Consider the following 14,796-nt stretch of genomic DNA (forward strand, 5'->3'; position numbering starts at 1 on the left):
CCTGTTCGAAGGTGATGCTAATTTTCGTGTTGTCTGACTTGCATGTCTGTGACTATCTATTTCAATTTTATATAAAATTTAAAATCTATATGTTATGTAATAGCGTACTTATGCGCATCCGTACGCCATAGCCATTTACTAATAGTGGTCCACTTTCAGATCTACATTTAGACTATTTGTAGTCAACTATAAGTAGCTGCTTATTTTATTACCGAAAATATGTAGAAAGCTACTAATAGTCGTTAATTGTTTTGCAGTCATAACTCGATGAGTCCATTCCCGGAGAGGTTCTTCAAGTTCGGCTACGAACCTCAAAACAAGAAGGTAAACACGTACTTCCAGCTGAACTACCTCAATGCTATTACCTTCGCACTTGAAGATGACCACATAGAAAAGCTTATGGACTCCCAATTTGGGAAACTTTTTCAAGCTGGCAACAAGATCGCATCTTCCGTTAGGTTTCTCCACTATCTGCTGTCTAGGCAACTCGTTACCAGTAAGAAGAAAGAGATATGGTGTCTTTTCTCTGGTCAGCCAATTCGTTTCTCGATGAGGGAGTTCGTTATTGCAACTGGTTTGGATTGCTCGTCTCTACCTTCGACATCTGAAGGTGACGATGATGAAATCAAGAGTTACACTAAAGAATTGTTTGGGTCTGAGAAAAACGCAACTCCACTTTGGATAGCCAATACTCTTTTGGGCAGGCCGTACAAGGAAAAAGATACCAGATTCAAGCTTGCTTGTCTACTACTTGTTGACGAGATAGTGTGCCCCACCTCTAAGAATACAAAAATTAATGGGGATCATATCTTGATGGTTAGAGATGTTGATGACTTTCTCTCATATCCTTGGGGTCGCAAATCGTTTGACATCACCATGGAAAGCATCAAAACGAGAACTGCTACTCTGTCCAATCTCTGTCAGCCGACCTGTGCGATTCAGAGCTTCTTACACGCCCTTCAAATGGTGGTTTTAGCTTGCGTCCCCAACTTGTTGTCTAAGGATGTTAAGGGGAAGAAACCAAGCTTAGCTGATGATGATGAGGACGACGATGATCTCCCATTAATACGCCCGGTGCCCAGAAACCAATTACACTTCAGATGAATCATGTCAAAATAGTTGACAAAGACGCCAAGGTACACATCTACTATATAGTCAATTACTTCATGCACATATCAATCATACTATTATAAAATAGTACACTAGTAGTAATTGACTACTATTACTAGGTCGTTGTAAAACACATCCTCGATGATGAGGACTCAGTCTTAGACGAGGAGATTATGGACGACGACGAGGAGGACTCCAAGGTGGAAAAGTTGCTGAGTGCCATTGAAGATGGAACTGCATTCACCAACAAGTCCTTCGTTGGCGGAGTAAAGGCATCCGAACATAGTAAGCTTCCAAAACATCCATCATCCTCAACATCACGAAAATCCGCATCCGATGGGGATGACGATTCCGGTGTATCTGCATTTTTAGAGAAATTACTTGCTGGAAATTCCAGCATTTTGAATGCGGTTAACACACTTTCATCTGATTTTCGGATGATTCGACGTGATGTCAAATCGGCAGTCAATGAGCTAGCCGCTTTACGCACCGAGTTCACTAAATTCAAAAAGACGAATCGTTCTACTGACACCTTGCCCGCTACAACCTCAAACAAAGTTCAAAGAAAAGAACAACAAAAAGATAACCAAGGAACCTACGAGGGGAATGAAGAGAACAAGGGGAATGAAAAGGGACTAGATAACGCAGCGGCCCAGGAAGGGGAGAATCAAGTGAATGAACCAAAAACTGGTCATGGTGTTGACGGTTCTCAAGTTGAAGTTGAAAAGGAATTTACTTTCACCGATGAGGCTACCAAGGCGACTAATACGATTTATCAGGTACTTCAAGATTTAATTTCCTGTGATCTGGGGGTAGATGAAAGTACCAATCTCCCAGTTTCGTCCATTCCTGTAACAGATCCAAATATACAGGTACGCAATAGCAGTGAGTAAATGATAACTGAATAAATAGATATCTAGTTAGTAGTCAGATTTTTCACATGTTGTAATTACTATCGCTTTACAGGAGACAGAGGACAATGCAGGCGTCCAAGATCCAATCGTCGAGCCTGCAAATACAAAGGTTTCTATTCGTCTACCACTAGTCATCTACTTTATCAAAACACCTTATATCTCCTTAATTTATTTGTATACAAAGACCCCGTCTATGTATAGTTATATTGTCGGTAGTCAGATTTTACACATGTTGTAATTACTATCGCTTTACAGGAGACAGAGGACAATGCAGGCGTCCAAGATCCAATCGTCGAGCCTGCAAATACAAAGGTTTCTATTCGTCTACCACTAGTCATCTACTTTATCAAAACACCTTATATCTCCTTAATTTATTTGTATACAAAGACCCCGTCTATGTATAGTTATATTGTCGGTAGTCAGTTATTTGACTTATCCCTTGTTACTTACTATTGCTTTACAGGAGACAGAGGACAATGCAGACGTCGAACATCCAATTTCCGAGCCCGCAAATACAAAGGTTTCTATGCGTCTACCAGTAATCATCTACTTTACAAAAACCTTTTATATAGACTATCGATTTGTATACCAATGACACCGTCTATGTATTGTTATACAGTCGGTAGTCAGTTATTTGACATATCCCTTGTTAATTGCTTTTGCTTTACAGGAGATAGAGGACTATGCAGACGTCCAAGATCCAATTTCCGAGCCTGCAAACACAAAGGTTTCTATTCAGCTACTATTAGTTATCTACTCTATTATTTGTGTATAAACGACCCTGTCTATGTATAGTTATTTAGTCGGTAGTCAGTTATTTGACATACCCTAATTCCTATTGTTTACAGGAGACAGAGGACATTGCAGCTGTCCAAGATCCAATTCCCGAGCCCCGAAAGGTTACTATTCGTCTACTAGTAGTCATCTATTGATAAAAACTTTGCCTATTTACAAAGTTGGTGATGTTTCAGGTTACCGGTGACCATGATGACTCAAGCGTTTCCATTTTTGTTTCGGATAAAGAACAGGTATGTAGCCAACTACTTCATAACTACATTTCATTTAAGTTTACATCTGACTAATTTGTATATGAATATTATTAGGTACTATTGAAGCCAATAGTAGACGATCCTCCAGCTTTTTCACTAGGTCTAACGCAGGAAGAGAAAAACCGCGAGGAATCTCAGCTAAGAGAACAAGAGGATAAGAGAAAAACGGATGTTGGAGATTCTTCCAAATGTCCTCCTCCAACACGTAAAAGCGTGCGCGCCAGAGCTGCAGCTACATCTGCAGACTTTGTTTACCCTCAAAAACGGCAGAAAAGACCGACAAATCTGCAGAGTTGTCTTCTTTCTTTCATAGACCGACCTCTGAACAAGTATCCTTCCTTGAAGCCAAAATTAAAGAAACCAGGTCAGTGTTTAGTATTGATGTTCTTTAATCATTATCACCAACACGAGTTTATATCTGAACAAGTTGATATTTGTTTACTTTGTTTTTGTTAGCCTTTTCCCTTCCTGGTATGGCATTCGCCTTCCTTCGAACATCTTTAATCAGATAATGTCTTGTAACAAGCCAGTGAGCCCATTAGTGAGCTAAGTCACTACTGTATATGTTTACTCGCTTACATATTTAGGGTTTATCTGTTTACTAATAGTTGCATTTTTTTTAAATAGTGCATGAATGCCATAGTTGCCTCAATTCGTGATGAGCTGTGGGCTACCAGAGAAGCTCATCCCATAAATTACGATTTCGTTGAGTTCGGATTAATCGTCGAAATTTTCAGGCTTCATGACCAATTTCTATCAAACTCGAAGAAGGCCAAGATAACCCTGCCTAAAGGCACCATATCCTACATCAAAAACAGATTTCCTTGGTACACTGTAGTTGGTCGTCTCTACTGTCCCTTCCAGATAGATGGTAGGCTTTGGATTGGTCTTTGCATCGATTTGGAGGCACACGATATAGCTGTTTTTAATTGCAACCCAACAATTAAGGAGATGAAGCTTAAGACCCTCATAGTACCACTTGCCGAATCTCTTCCACACTTCATCAGGAGAGTAGCGTACAACTCAGAGATGAAGAACGACACCCTAGACGCATTCAACATTTCAATTGCTAAGCCTGTTTTTCAATCAGCAAATCAAGGTACTTAACTATATGTAGACAACTATTTAATTTTGTGATGGTGTTTGTATTCATTTGTACCAGGTCACAGCGCCATACTTACACTCATGCTACTTCAGCTCCACTCAGAGAACATGCCGGTCGACACTGTCATTGAAGACGACTTGGTCCGTGATGCAGCTCTAACCTACGCTTTCGACCTACTATGTAAAGTCGAGCAACCAATTTCATCAGCCCCGGCGACTGATCCCTGAATCTTCCTTCAACATCATTTGGCGCATGTTCCTTGTATTAGTCCCTTGTATTACTTATGTTTTTAAAACAATTCTCCCCTTATTTCTTCAACAAGCTTATGGTACTTAACAGACATGCAAAGTTTCGTTATGGGTAATCTGTTTTAGTCATCTTTTTTTAGTCATCTTTTTTTCATGTGTGTTGCTGTCATCTGTAATGCAAATAGCTGACTATCAATAGATGTTTAGATTAATAGTATTTTCTCTGTTGGAAGTCTGATATGCTAAGTCCATAATAAATAGCTGATTATCAATAGCTAACTACCAATACGTGATCTACTAAGTCAATAACAAGTCATCAAATACTTCGATTCACACATTTATATAGATATCTATTATATAGACAACTACTCAAATATATCCAGATTACGTCTTTACATTAAACTAATCAAATTACACTTCTTCAATTTCGAATTTTAAGAAACTAAACCATCAAACCACATAACACACGATAGATAAGGGAGTCTGTTAAACGACTTAAAGCAGCTACTCTCCCTCAGTAGCTAAGTACACCCCCGGTGATTAACTTTTCATTTATCCTTCACCGGAAGTTTGCAGGATGCCCTGTTGTGACCACGACCTAGACACCTTGTGCAAAGTCTGACCGCTTTCTTTTTCGAACGTCTCTGACTCACAAAAGAAAAAGGCAAAAATTATTCGAATATATGGTAGAAAACTATTTATTACCATAAACAAACTTAAGTAACTGATTTCGAACCTTGAATTCGCCACGAGATGGGATCCTGGTTTTTCTTGGACGTCCAGGTGGTCGGCGCATTATTGGAGGAAGCAGTTCAGACTCACCAGTACTTACAGGTGTTGGTACTGGATGGAAAACCCCCTCGTACAGCGATCTCATAAAACATGTGGTGTATACTTCTCCGACAAGGGTATTGTTATCAATCTGACCGTACGAGCTGGCAGCCATTGCATGGCAGCTGCATATTTTGGACTGCAGATTCACTTCAAACCTAACTCCACTGGGGTCGTAAACTTCAAACTCATTCTGGTTTACCACAATCACCTGAAAATTACAAATAGTCTACTATCAGTATGCAGTTACGTAGCCCAATATCTGCCTTATAATCACCTAAATATAGACTTATAATAATAGACGACTACTATTCATGACTATTACCTTCATTTTGGTGCATTCTAAAAAGATTTCGTCCATGATATCTCGCACTTTACTTGTCAGGGGATGTATCTCAGCAGCGTGTTTAGCCCTTCTCCTTACAAACCAGCCCATGAGGCTCATCCGTATCGCTTCAAGCATGGAAATTAGGGGAAATTCCCTACATTCTTTCAGTACCTTGTTCAGCGACTCGGTGACATTGGTTGTCATGACATTGTACCGTTGCCTGACAGAGTATGCTCTCGTCCAGTGAGGTAGCCCCAACTCCGTTAAGTACTCGGCACATGCCGGGTTAACGCTTCGCAACTCGCCAAATAGTTGTCCGAACTCAAACACCGTATAAGCCTTTGCTGCTAGGACCATTAATGCAGGCAATCTACTCTCTTTAAATCGGTTTGTCACGTTCCTCGCTAGATGTACTAAACACGCACCATGCCCAGCGGACGGGTACACCTTAATTAAACACGGTACCAATGTTGTAGGCAATTATAAGTAGTCAAATTTATATCGGATACAGATTCGTAAATGCAAACGGAGAATCAATAAATAAATATAAGTAGCCAATTACATAATATGTAGTTACCTTTCTCAGTCCCGAGTAGATTGATGAGTGTCTATCGGAGATGAACATCAATCCTCTGTCATCCTTTATGATCGTCTACAGACACCTGAAGAACCATTCGTAGGCTGCATCATTCTCGCTGTCAACGACGGCATAAGCAATAGGGAAGATTTGGAAGTTCCCATCTTGCCCACTCGCACAAATTAGACATCCACCATAATGCCCAACGAGGTGTGTGCCGTCAAGAATAACGACAGGCCTTAAATACGGTAGTCCGGCTATGGAGGCAGCAAATGAGATAAACATATACTTGAACTGCTTGGATCCATTTTTATCCAGCTGGAACTCTGTTTTGCAAACAGATCCCGGGTTTGAGGCCCGCAGGTTTTCAAGATAAGATGGGAGTAATGAATAACTCCCGGACACAGACCCAAAAGCCTTCTCTACAGCAACATCCCGGCATCGCCATGCTTTCCAGTAGGAGATGTTTACCTGGAACTCCTGTAGCATGATTCGCTGAATCTCTATAGGACCCGGTCCTTTTTGGCCTGCGACAAACCTACAAACAAGATAGTGTACTACAAGTAAGCGATTACATGCTAACTGTAAACAGAGAAATAGTTTATTATATATAGTTGAATACCTTGTTTGTATTAATTCCCCTACGACCTGTGTTGTTGCTTGCTTGTGGAATTGTCTGCGGTCTTCAATTGGGCAGGTGTGCTTCAGCTGAGCTTTTTTTATCTGGAAGTTTCCGGTTTGGTCCATCAGCAAAGCGTACACGCGCCAACGGCAATTTGAGCTAACACAGACGAATTCCATGAAGTGTGGTGTAGAGCGAGGAGTCCTAAAGTGGAATTTTCTGTTGATTGCATATATAGCCATCTTTATTTTGCATTCCACCTTGTTCCTGAATATTCGGCCGACAAAAACTCCATCACCCTCGTAGCGGACGTCTTTCAAGGCACTGTCTATACCTTAACACATATAAAACTATATTATAGTCTACTACTCACACAACAATTATCAATGTCTAAACATTGTCTAGTATTTACCGTCATCATCAATTTCGTCCACTACCGGAGGAGCATCTCTTCCAAACATCGCCGGTATTTCTCCTGGATCAGAGAAGACACCATTAATCGTTTCCTGCGCGCAGCTGAACCTACTTGCTGACCGGCTGCTTTCACCTTTTTCTCTCTGAGTAAGGCCTTCCTCATCTGTCTCGAGTACGGCCTTTCCGTTCCACTTCTTTCTGACCACCGCACTGTTTCCCTCTGCAGAGTCATCAACGGCAAAGTTATGCAGTTCTTCGTCGTTAGCCGCATGGGATTCTTCATCACTCCCGCCACCAAAACCAACAGGCTCTTCACCAGCAAGACTAATTGCGGCTAATTCGTCCATCTTTTCACATCCTCCTACACGCAAATCAGGAACGCACGCATATCAGCATTTCACATATTTTATAGTCATATACTTTAACTATGACTAGGGAGGTAGACCGTTACATGTAATCGCATACACATATCCACTTACCAAAAGTAATACATCCATGTTACCAAATAAATGTCTCAATAATCAGATCTACGTAGTCTACTATGTAATAAGTGAATACTCGACTACCATAACGATTTTAGTAGTCAGATCTGCATTTTAACAGATCTACATATTCAAATACACAGAATCGTCAACATATTTAAAATAGTCAGATCTGCATAGTCTACTACTAAATGAAATAAACACATATTGGTAGTCAACACAAAATAAAAAAGATAAACACATATTGGTAGTCAACTACATTATAAGCATAATGGACTTACCCGAGAAATACGTGTTTCCAGAGTCGTCTTTCCCGGTGTTTCCTGATTCCACTGAAGCTGTTTGTGGGAAACAGTCGTTATCCTCGTCGTGAACCGTCACACATAGGTTGAGTTGCTCGATCTCTGAGCGCATTTGAACGAACAAAGAGATATCGTCGTCACAATGAACAGCTACTGGCGGTGCATCTTTGCCATCATCCATGAGCATGTAAGACGGCCACTGGAATGTCAGACTGACTCCTACTTCTTCTCTTAACTGGAACTTCTCCCTCACAACTTTCACAACGTCCTTATACGTCATCCTCGAGGTCAAGAAAGCACCTTGGCTGTGACCGGTTTTGTCTGTCAAGAAAGCCCAAACACCCGGTGTATCTTCAAACCATCTACCCTTCACTAGCAGAACGATTTGTTTTCCAACCATCTGTACGAGATTTTGCAAAGTTAGAAACAGATAACTACTTTAGAAACAGAAAAATAGCCAACAAATTTATTCTGAAATAGTCGTCTATTACCTTTTCGAACTTCTTAAGCGGTGGTAAAAGCTTGATGAGTTTAGAGAGGGCTTTTAAGAAGGTAGGGGACCTCTTATTAACCTAGTCTGCTACACAGTTAACGAAATAAACCTAGGCACATACACTCTAATTGATGTTCAAAAGTAGACTGTTATGGTTCCTAACTAGGTGGTAACGTCCGAAACTTTTCCAAAAGTTAACGTCCTTTCCATGTCAGAGAAAAGCAGTGTTTGGGATAAGGGAGCAAGGGGTGTTTCGTATTTTCCCCACCCTCTGGAGAGTTGACTTCTGTCATTTTACTAATTGACCACTTTTCTATGCTATTTTCTTAATTGATTTTGTCCAAGGTATTATTCTTGCAAATCACCCTAAAATTTTATATACATGTCAAAATTTTAGGTAAATTTAAAATTTATCTTTTACATCTTATGAAATTAAACTGTTTTTGCTAGCTGGTAAAAACTAAAAAAAAATTAGAGTTTTAATAACTTCCAATTTAAACTCCATTTTCTTATTTTTTCCATTTTTCCAAACTTAATCAATTTTTAGTTTCTCTTTTTTTTTTTGTTAGCAGACAAATTATCTAACACTAGTAAAAATTTTCAGTTAATGTACGTGTAAACTCTAATTCAGTTTATTACTATATGTCAATGTAATAGTGTTGTTGTTTACAATTTTTTATATCATGTAACATTTCTTTTATATTAATAATATTAATTTAATTTTAGTGTACATATTTGATTTGATATGTGATAACTAAATTTATAAAAATATTATAAGATATGTAGTTACATGGATTAAAATAAAATATAAAACCAACAAAATAATGTAGTTACCTAATGAGATGATAATATTTTTGATGTTGGACTATTAAACTCTAATAAAAGATAGTGAATCCAAACTAATTAATGTTCAAACCTAAACTTTAATACATCATCTAGTTTCAATAAGAATGCTAGTTCTTACTGTTTATATGTTATGATATGTGTTATGTATTGATGATGAGAAGATTTCATTGATACAGAACCAATTCCAATAGATTTATTGAAGGGTCCCATTGGCGTGCATCCAGTAATAATTTGAACCTACGAATTCACCAATTATGAGTTGGGCGTTTTAACCATTCAGCCATGGATTCTCGTACATGGTGAATAACTAAATTCCAATTGAAATGAAATCTTTAGGATAAATCAATGCAATTTAGAAAGAATCAATGAAAGGACATCAATTCAAATCCTAGATTTTCAAATTAAGAGAAATAGTGAGAGAGATCAAGAATTCACTATTTCTTATATTCATGGACCCAATTTAATTCAGTGGGATCTTTCATTCATATTTTTTTTCCACCAAAAACGTTTAATAAAATTCTTGGACCCTCAAATTTTTAGTATCCTACTTTTGCGCAAACCCATTAATCCGTTTGAGTTTACTAATCTTTTATTAGTGAACCTAAACCTATTAATCGGTTTGGTTCACTAATCTTTTATTTCTTGACCAAGTCACAATATACTACGAAATTTATATATTATCTTGAAGAAAACATTGCACCCCACCCACATTCTGATCCCTCGAAAATACCAACGTTAAGGTTTAAAAAAAAAAATAAATACCAACGTTAACCAAAATCACTTCACTCCATATAAATTGTGTCAAGCTGAAACGTTATTTACATCTCATGTATGTTTATTTATTTTGAAATTTTTAGCATTAAACGTTTTCCAAGTTGCTAATCAAATCATGTCATAAAAAAGACAAATATAATACTCTTGTTGGAATAAAGTGGGTAAATTTTCAATGATTAACTCGTTGCAATAAGTTGAAAAATATTATTTAGATATATTCTCAAGATCATAAACAACAACCAAATAGCAATGATCTTAAAATATTTATGAGCATGATCAGAATAGACATATATTAGTGTAAAATGACTTAATTGATCTCACATAAGTTCAAATCTGAGAAAAAAAAAACGAAAACAAATAGTTTTTTATTTTTTTTTATTTTAACAAATAGAGTTCGATTCTAGAAAAAAAAACCAGAAAAAGAAAAAAACATTAAATGATTGTTTCACTACTCTTTATGACGTTTCAGACACATCAAAAGAGCTATTATAATCTGGCATGCTTGAGCACAACCTGAACTTAACCTTAGATAAATTCAGTGAGATCTTTCTTTTGAGACATGCTTTTTATGTAATTGATCCTTGCATTATCAGGTTCGAATAGCTTGATCTTTGGGTTTCTAGGCTTCGTCAACGTTAACTTTTCTAGAGATTTTGCGTATCTGACAAAGAACTCCATTATATCAAGCTCATGCCAGTGGTTTTTATAGCCCATGATCTCGACAAACTTGATACTGTTCAAACGGTAGTTGTGAAGCCGAATATGTTGCTTCTGATGAACCTCCCAATAAACTCCAGGTTCAAATGTGAAATCATTTATCTGCACATAGAAAAACCAATTATCTACGTAGAATCGAGGTATTGTTTCGGTAGATTAGTATATATATATACAGAGAGAGAGGGAGAGACGTACATCGATCAAAACCTTTTTGAGGTTAGGGCACTCTTCGAGGAATTGAGCAATGTCAAAAAGATTGCAAATTGTTGGAGCTTTAAAAGAAATCTGAAATTCTTGTAAGCTTCAAAAGCAGAAATTCGGTTTTTTCATTTCTCCTTCATCGTACTTTTATACGTGAAAGCCTATACATATACATGCGAAAGAAACATCAGAACTCGCTCTAAAGCACGAGTGCAAAAATATTAACAAGAGAAATTAACATGTGAAAGCATTTTATGAAAAATCTCTATCATTAACATTTAAAGAGTTGAGCAAATGATACTCCCTAGCCACTTAAGCTTTAAAAAATAATCCATGCAAAAAAAAAAAATGAGCACGTAAACTTAAAAGAATAAGATTTCTGTCAGATTTTATTTGTTTTTAGTGTCAGATCTTACTGTACCTATTGAGATTATTTTTGTTGGATTCCACAACTAAGTTAATTCTGAAAGTTGTCTACCATTAATGTCTAGATACCCACTAAGACAAATAAGAAAATAAAAAATAATTTGAGGCATGTCTAGTGAGGGTGGTATAAGGTCTTATATAGGTCTTCAAAAAATTCTTATTGGGTCAAAAAGTAATCAAATGTGCAACATTATTAACGAAAGATTACGAAACAGAGTAAATGGTTTGGTCAGCCAAATATATTATATAGAAGGCAAAAAGGTTTTAGTAGTGGTGTTGAAAATTAGGCCGAATCTAACTAGAATAAAGTTGAAAACAAGAGAGAATTTAAAACAAATTGATGCAGATACCTTATTTTGGGGTTTCTTTATTATTGTTGGAATTTATAATACAAACCTTTAGACCCATATCTATCAATCTTAAAATTTGATTCCTAATCCTAATTAGTAAATAAAACTTTTTTTTATCCCAATAAAAAAATGTATCATAGAGTACTTAAGAAGATTCATTAGCTCGGTCAAAAAGGACCATATACCATACTAACTAAATCAGATTTTAAGTAGTGTTTCACACATCTAAGACCTAAGTAATACAATTTCCTAACTTTGTAATCCTGTGATGATTCAAATTTTCCCCTCTCTCTCTTTCATTTGATAGAAACCAGAACAAAATTCTATATGTTATTAAAAATGAGAATTAATTGCTTGAGTGCTTGGGAATGGCCATATGATTTTTTAAACAACTTCTTCATATAAAAGTATGCAGAAAATAGAAAAGCACCTATCCATAAAATAGATATCACTTCCTTAAAAGACATCTAAATAAACATTTTCTATGATCTCAACTCGTGCATATGATACCATAAACTCTTCTCAGCTATTATAAATAAACTAGCAAAAAATTAATTTTTAAATTTATAAAAACTATATGACAAAAAAATAAGATTTACCTCAAGAAAGATATTGTTCGTTGTGAGGACACGCACTCTTATATAGGCCCCCATATTAGCAAGCACCCTTTCAGATGGATCGTAATAACGCCAATACAAACTTCGATTATAATGGGGGTTTGCCTCTTTAAGTGCATGCACTCTTGAAAAGTAAACCCTCTTGCAATATCCATCATATTTGAAGCATTCGAGAGTAGGTGCATCCACAATAACTTGCAAGAGATACGGCATAGTATACACGACCAGCGACTTAAACTTCTTATGATTTACAGCATTGATCTCAATGTCCCAAACATTTGAAAGTTGATTAGCTCAAACGTCTCAAGGTGGATGCAGTTGCTGAATATTGCATCTATCATGTCTGTGTTCATATCACCAGTCTTAGTTAGTGAAAGTGTCTTCAATAACTTCAAACCCTTTAGAGAATTATCTGGTATTTTGAATCTACACCATCCTAGCTTCAAAACTGTTAGCGCCTCGATGGTCGAGAAATCGACCGGGATGTTGGCAACTTTTCTTGATTTAGAGAAATCCAACACAAGTTCTTGAACGTTTTTACCAAGACATGTATTGATCCATGAGAGTATCTTATCTTCCACTCCGATGTGATTGAGAAGTAGCACAAATCGGTTAATCTCCGAGCCTTTGTGCTCATTAAAAACATTTTCAATGATGCGTACAGCCTTTCGTTGAATGCATCTCACAGAGTATATTCCGCTGAAATCAAGGTCTCGGGACCAGATCTCTAAGTCTTTAAACTTTTTGGACGCAGAACGATTTCGTAAAACAGATCGAATTGGAAGATATACCGACATGATGTGTTCACGAAGTCGTCAGGCAAAGTTTCGGTGACTTTTGTCTTCTTTTGTGAAGATTCCATCATTTTCAACAAAGAACATTAGAGTTGTTTACAGAAATTTTCAGTGTACAATTATTTATATGTAGACTATAATAGAAAACTCTGAGAGTTTTTGACTATATATACATATAGTTTTTTTATTGATTTAAGCAATATAATTATGATACATTTAATTTATTTCTTTTTGTTTTTTTTTAATATAGCAAAATTTTACTTTCTATATTTCTAAAAAAAACAGTTTGACTGGTGTATTTCTTACCTTATAAAGAAAATTAACAATACACTATATTAGGTTAGTATTAATATATCTACATTAAAAAAAACAATGTTAATACATATGTTACGCAATTTTTTTTCCATAAACATATATTTTTATCAGTGTTCAAAAAATCGGCCTAGTCGGCGACTAGGTGGCCGCCTAGGCGGCTAGTCGGGGTTAGCCGACCCGATTTTCATAAAAACAGTGAAGCAAATCCGGTTTAGTAAACAATCGGACCAAGTCGGAGAAAATCGGAAAAATCAGACCAAATCGGTAAAATCGGTCAAATCAGACTAATTATTTTTATCATTTTTTCAGTCAAATTTTACGGTTTTGGATAGTAAATCAATATCGGTTTACAGAAAAGAGAGAAAAAAAATATTTGAAACATGAATTAGGGTTAATAACTTAATATAATCATCCTTGTTCCTCCCCGCTACTTCACTTTCATAAACTACAAGAGGCGATCATTATTCTCTATTTCTGAACTCTATAAGTTTGTTTAATCTTCTCTTTATCTATCTGTACATATTATATAACTATATTGTATTCTTTTAATTTGTCTTTTCATCTTTGTTTACTTTGTTTATGCTCTGTTTTTAAGTGTTAACTTTAAATTTTAACGATGAGCCTAGAGGAGATATCGATTCCGACGATTAAAATGATATAGCTATTGATTTTGAATTTGAGTCTGAAAATGAGCAGGTGGTGGATATATATGGATGTGTTTGAAGAATAAGTTAGATATATTTCTCTTTGCTTTATATTTTTAAAGTTTTTAGATTAAAACTTATTTTAGTTTGAAGAATTTGATGATTTTTGGTTTGATTTTTTGTTGAACTTTATTCTATAATTTTATTTATTAAATTTTCTTACTTTTTTATTCAAACATAAATTTTGATTAAATAATTTTTAAGAAAACAATTAAAGTTTTTTTAAAAATATGATATATAGATAGAAAATTTATAAAAATTAACAAAAATTTTGCTAACGCCTAGGCTCCGCCTAGTCTCCGACTAATCCGCCTAGGCGCTAGTCTCCTATCACCCGCCTAGCCACCGCCTAGCGATTTTTTGAACACTGATTTTTATATATTAATTGTTTTGTCCAAATAGTTATATTAGTTGTTGGGATCAATTCAATCTTCTTATGGACGACTTTCTTGCTTGTACGTAGCATTCATGATTTTTTTACAGGTATAACTCTTCTGGGCCAAATTAGAATTCGTATTGGATTTACGGTCCAATATGACCTAAGTATATAGTACCAGGCCTCGAATCCTTTTAGATT

General features: G+C 36.3%; 2 protein-coding genes and 1 pseudogene across 2 annotated transcripts; 1 reads left to right on the forward strand and 2 right to left on the reverse strand.

The window, feature by feature from the left end:
* Nucleotides 1–267: 267 nt before the first annotated feature.
* Nucleotides 268–4,405, forward strand: LOC112087770. Its single transcript, XM_024157655.1, has 13 exons — nt 268–1,074; nt 1,230–1,889; nt 2,077–2,133; nt 2,280–2,336; nt 2,488–2,544; nt 2,695–2,751; nt 2,873–2,923; nt 2,996–3,052; nt 3,128–3,278; nt 3,344–3,437; nt 3,530–3,602; nt 3,701–4,172; nt 4,236–4,405. Exons 1-13 carry the CDS (start codon nt 268–270, stop codon nt 4,403–4,405), a joined length of 2,763 nt encoding a protein of 920 aa, XP_024013423.1.
* Nucleotides 4,406–4,974: 569 nt separating this feature from the next.
* LOC112087771 lies at nt 4,975–5,942 on the reverse strand. Its single transcript, XM_024157660.1, has 3 exons — nt 5,583–5,942; nt 5,163–5,468; nt 4,975–5,070 (listed from the first exon to the last, which is right to left on the reverse strand). The coding sequence occupies exons 1-3, from the start codon at nt 5,940–5,942 to the stop codon at nt 4,975–4,977; spliced, it is 762 nt and encodes a 253-aa protein (XP_024013428.1).
* Nucleotides 5,943–10,620: 4,678 nt separating this feature from the next.
* Nucleotides 10,621–13,271, reverse strand: LOC18009654 (annotated as a pseudogene).
* Nucleotides 13,272–14,796: the final 1,525 nt, after the last annotated feature.

The sequence above is a fragment of the Eutrema salsugineum genome, unplaced genomic scaffold (genome assembly GCF_000478725.1).
Source record: "Eutrema salsugineum unplaced genomic scaffold, Eutsalg1_0 scaffold_8, whole genome shotgun sequence".
NCBI lineage: Eukaryota > Viridiplantae > Streptophyta > Magnoliopsida > Brassicales > Brassicaceae > Eutrema > Eutrema salsugineum.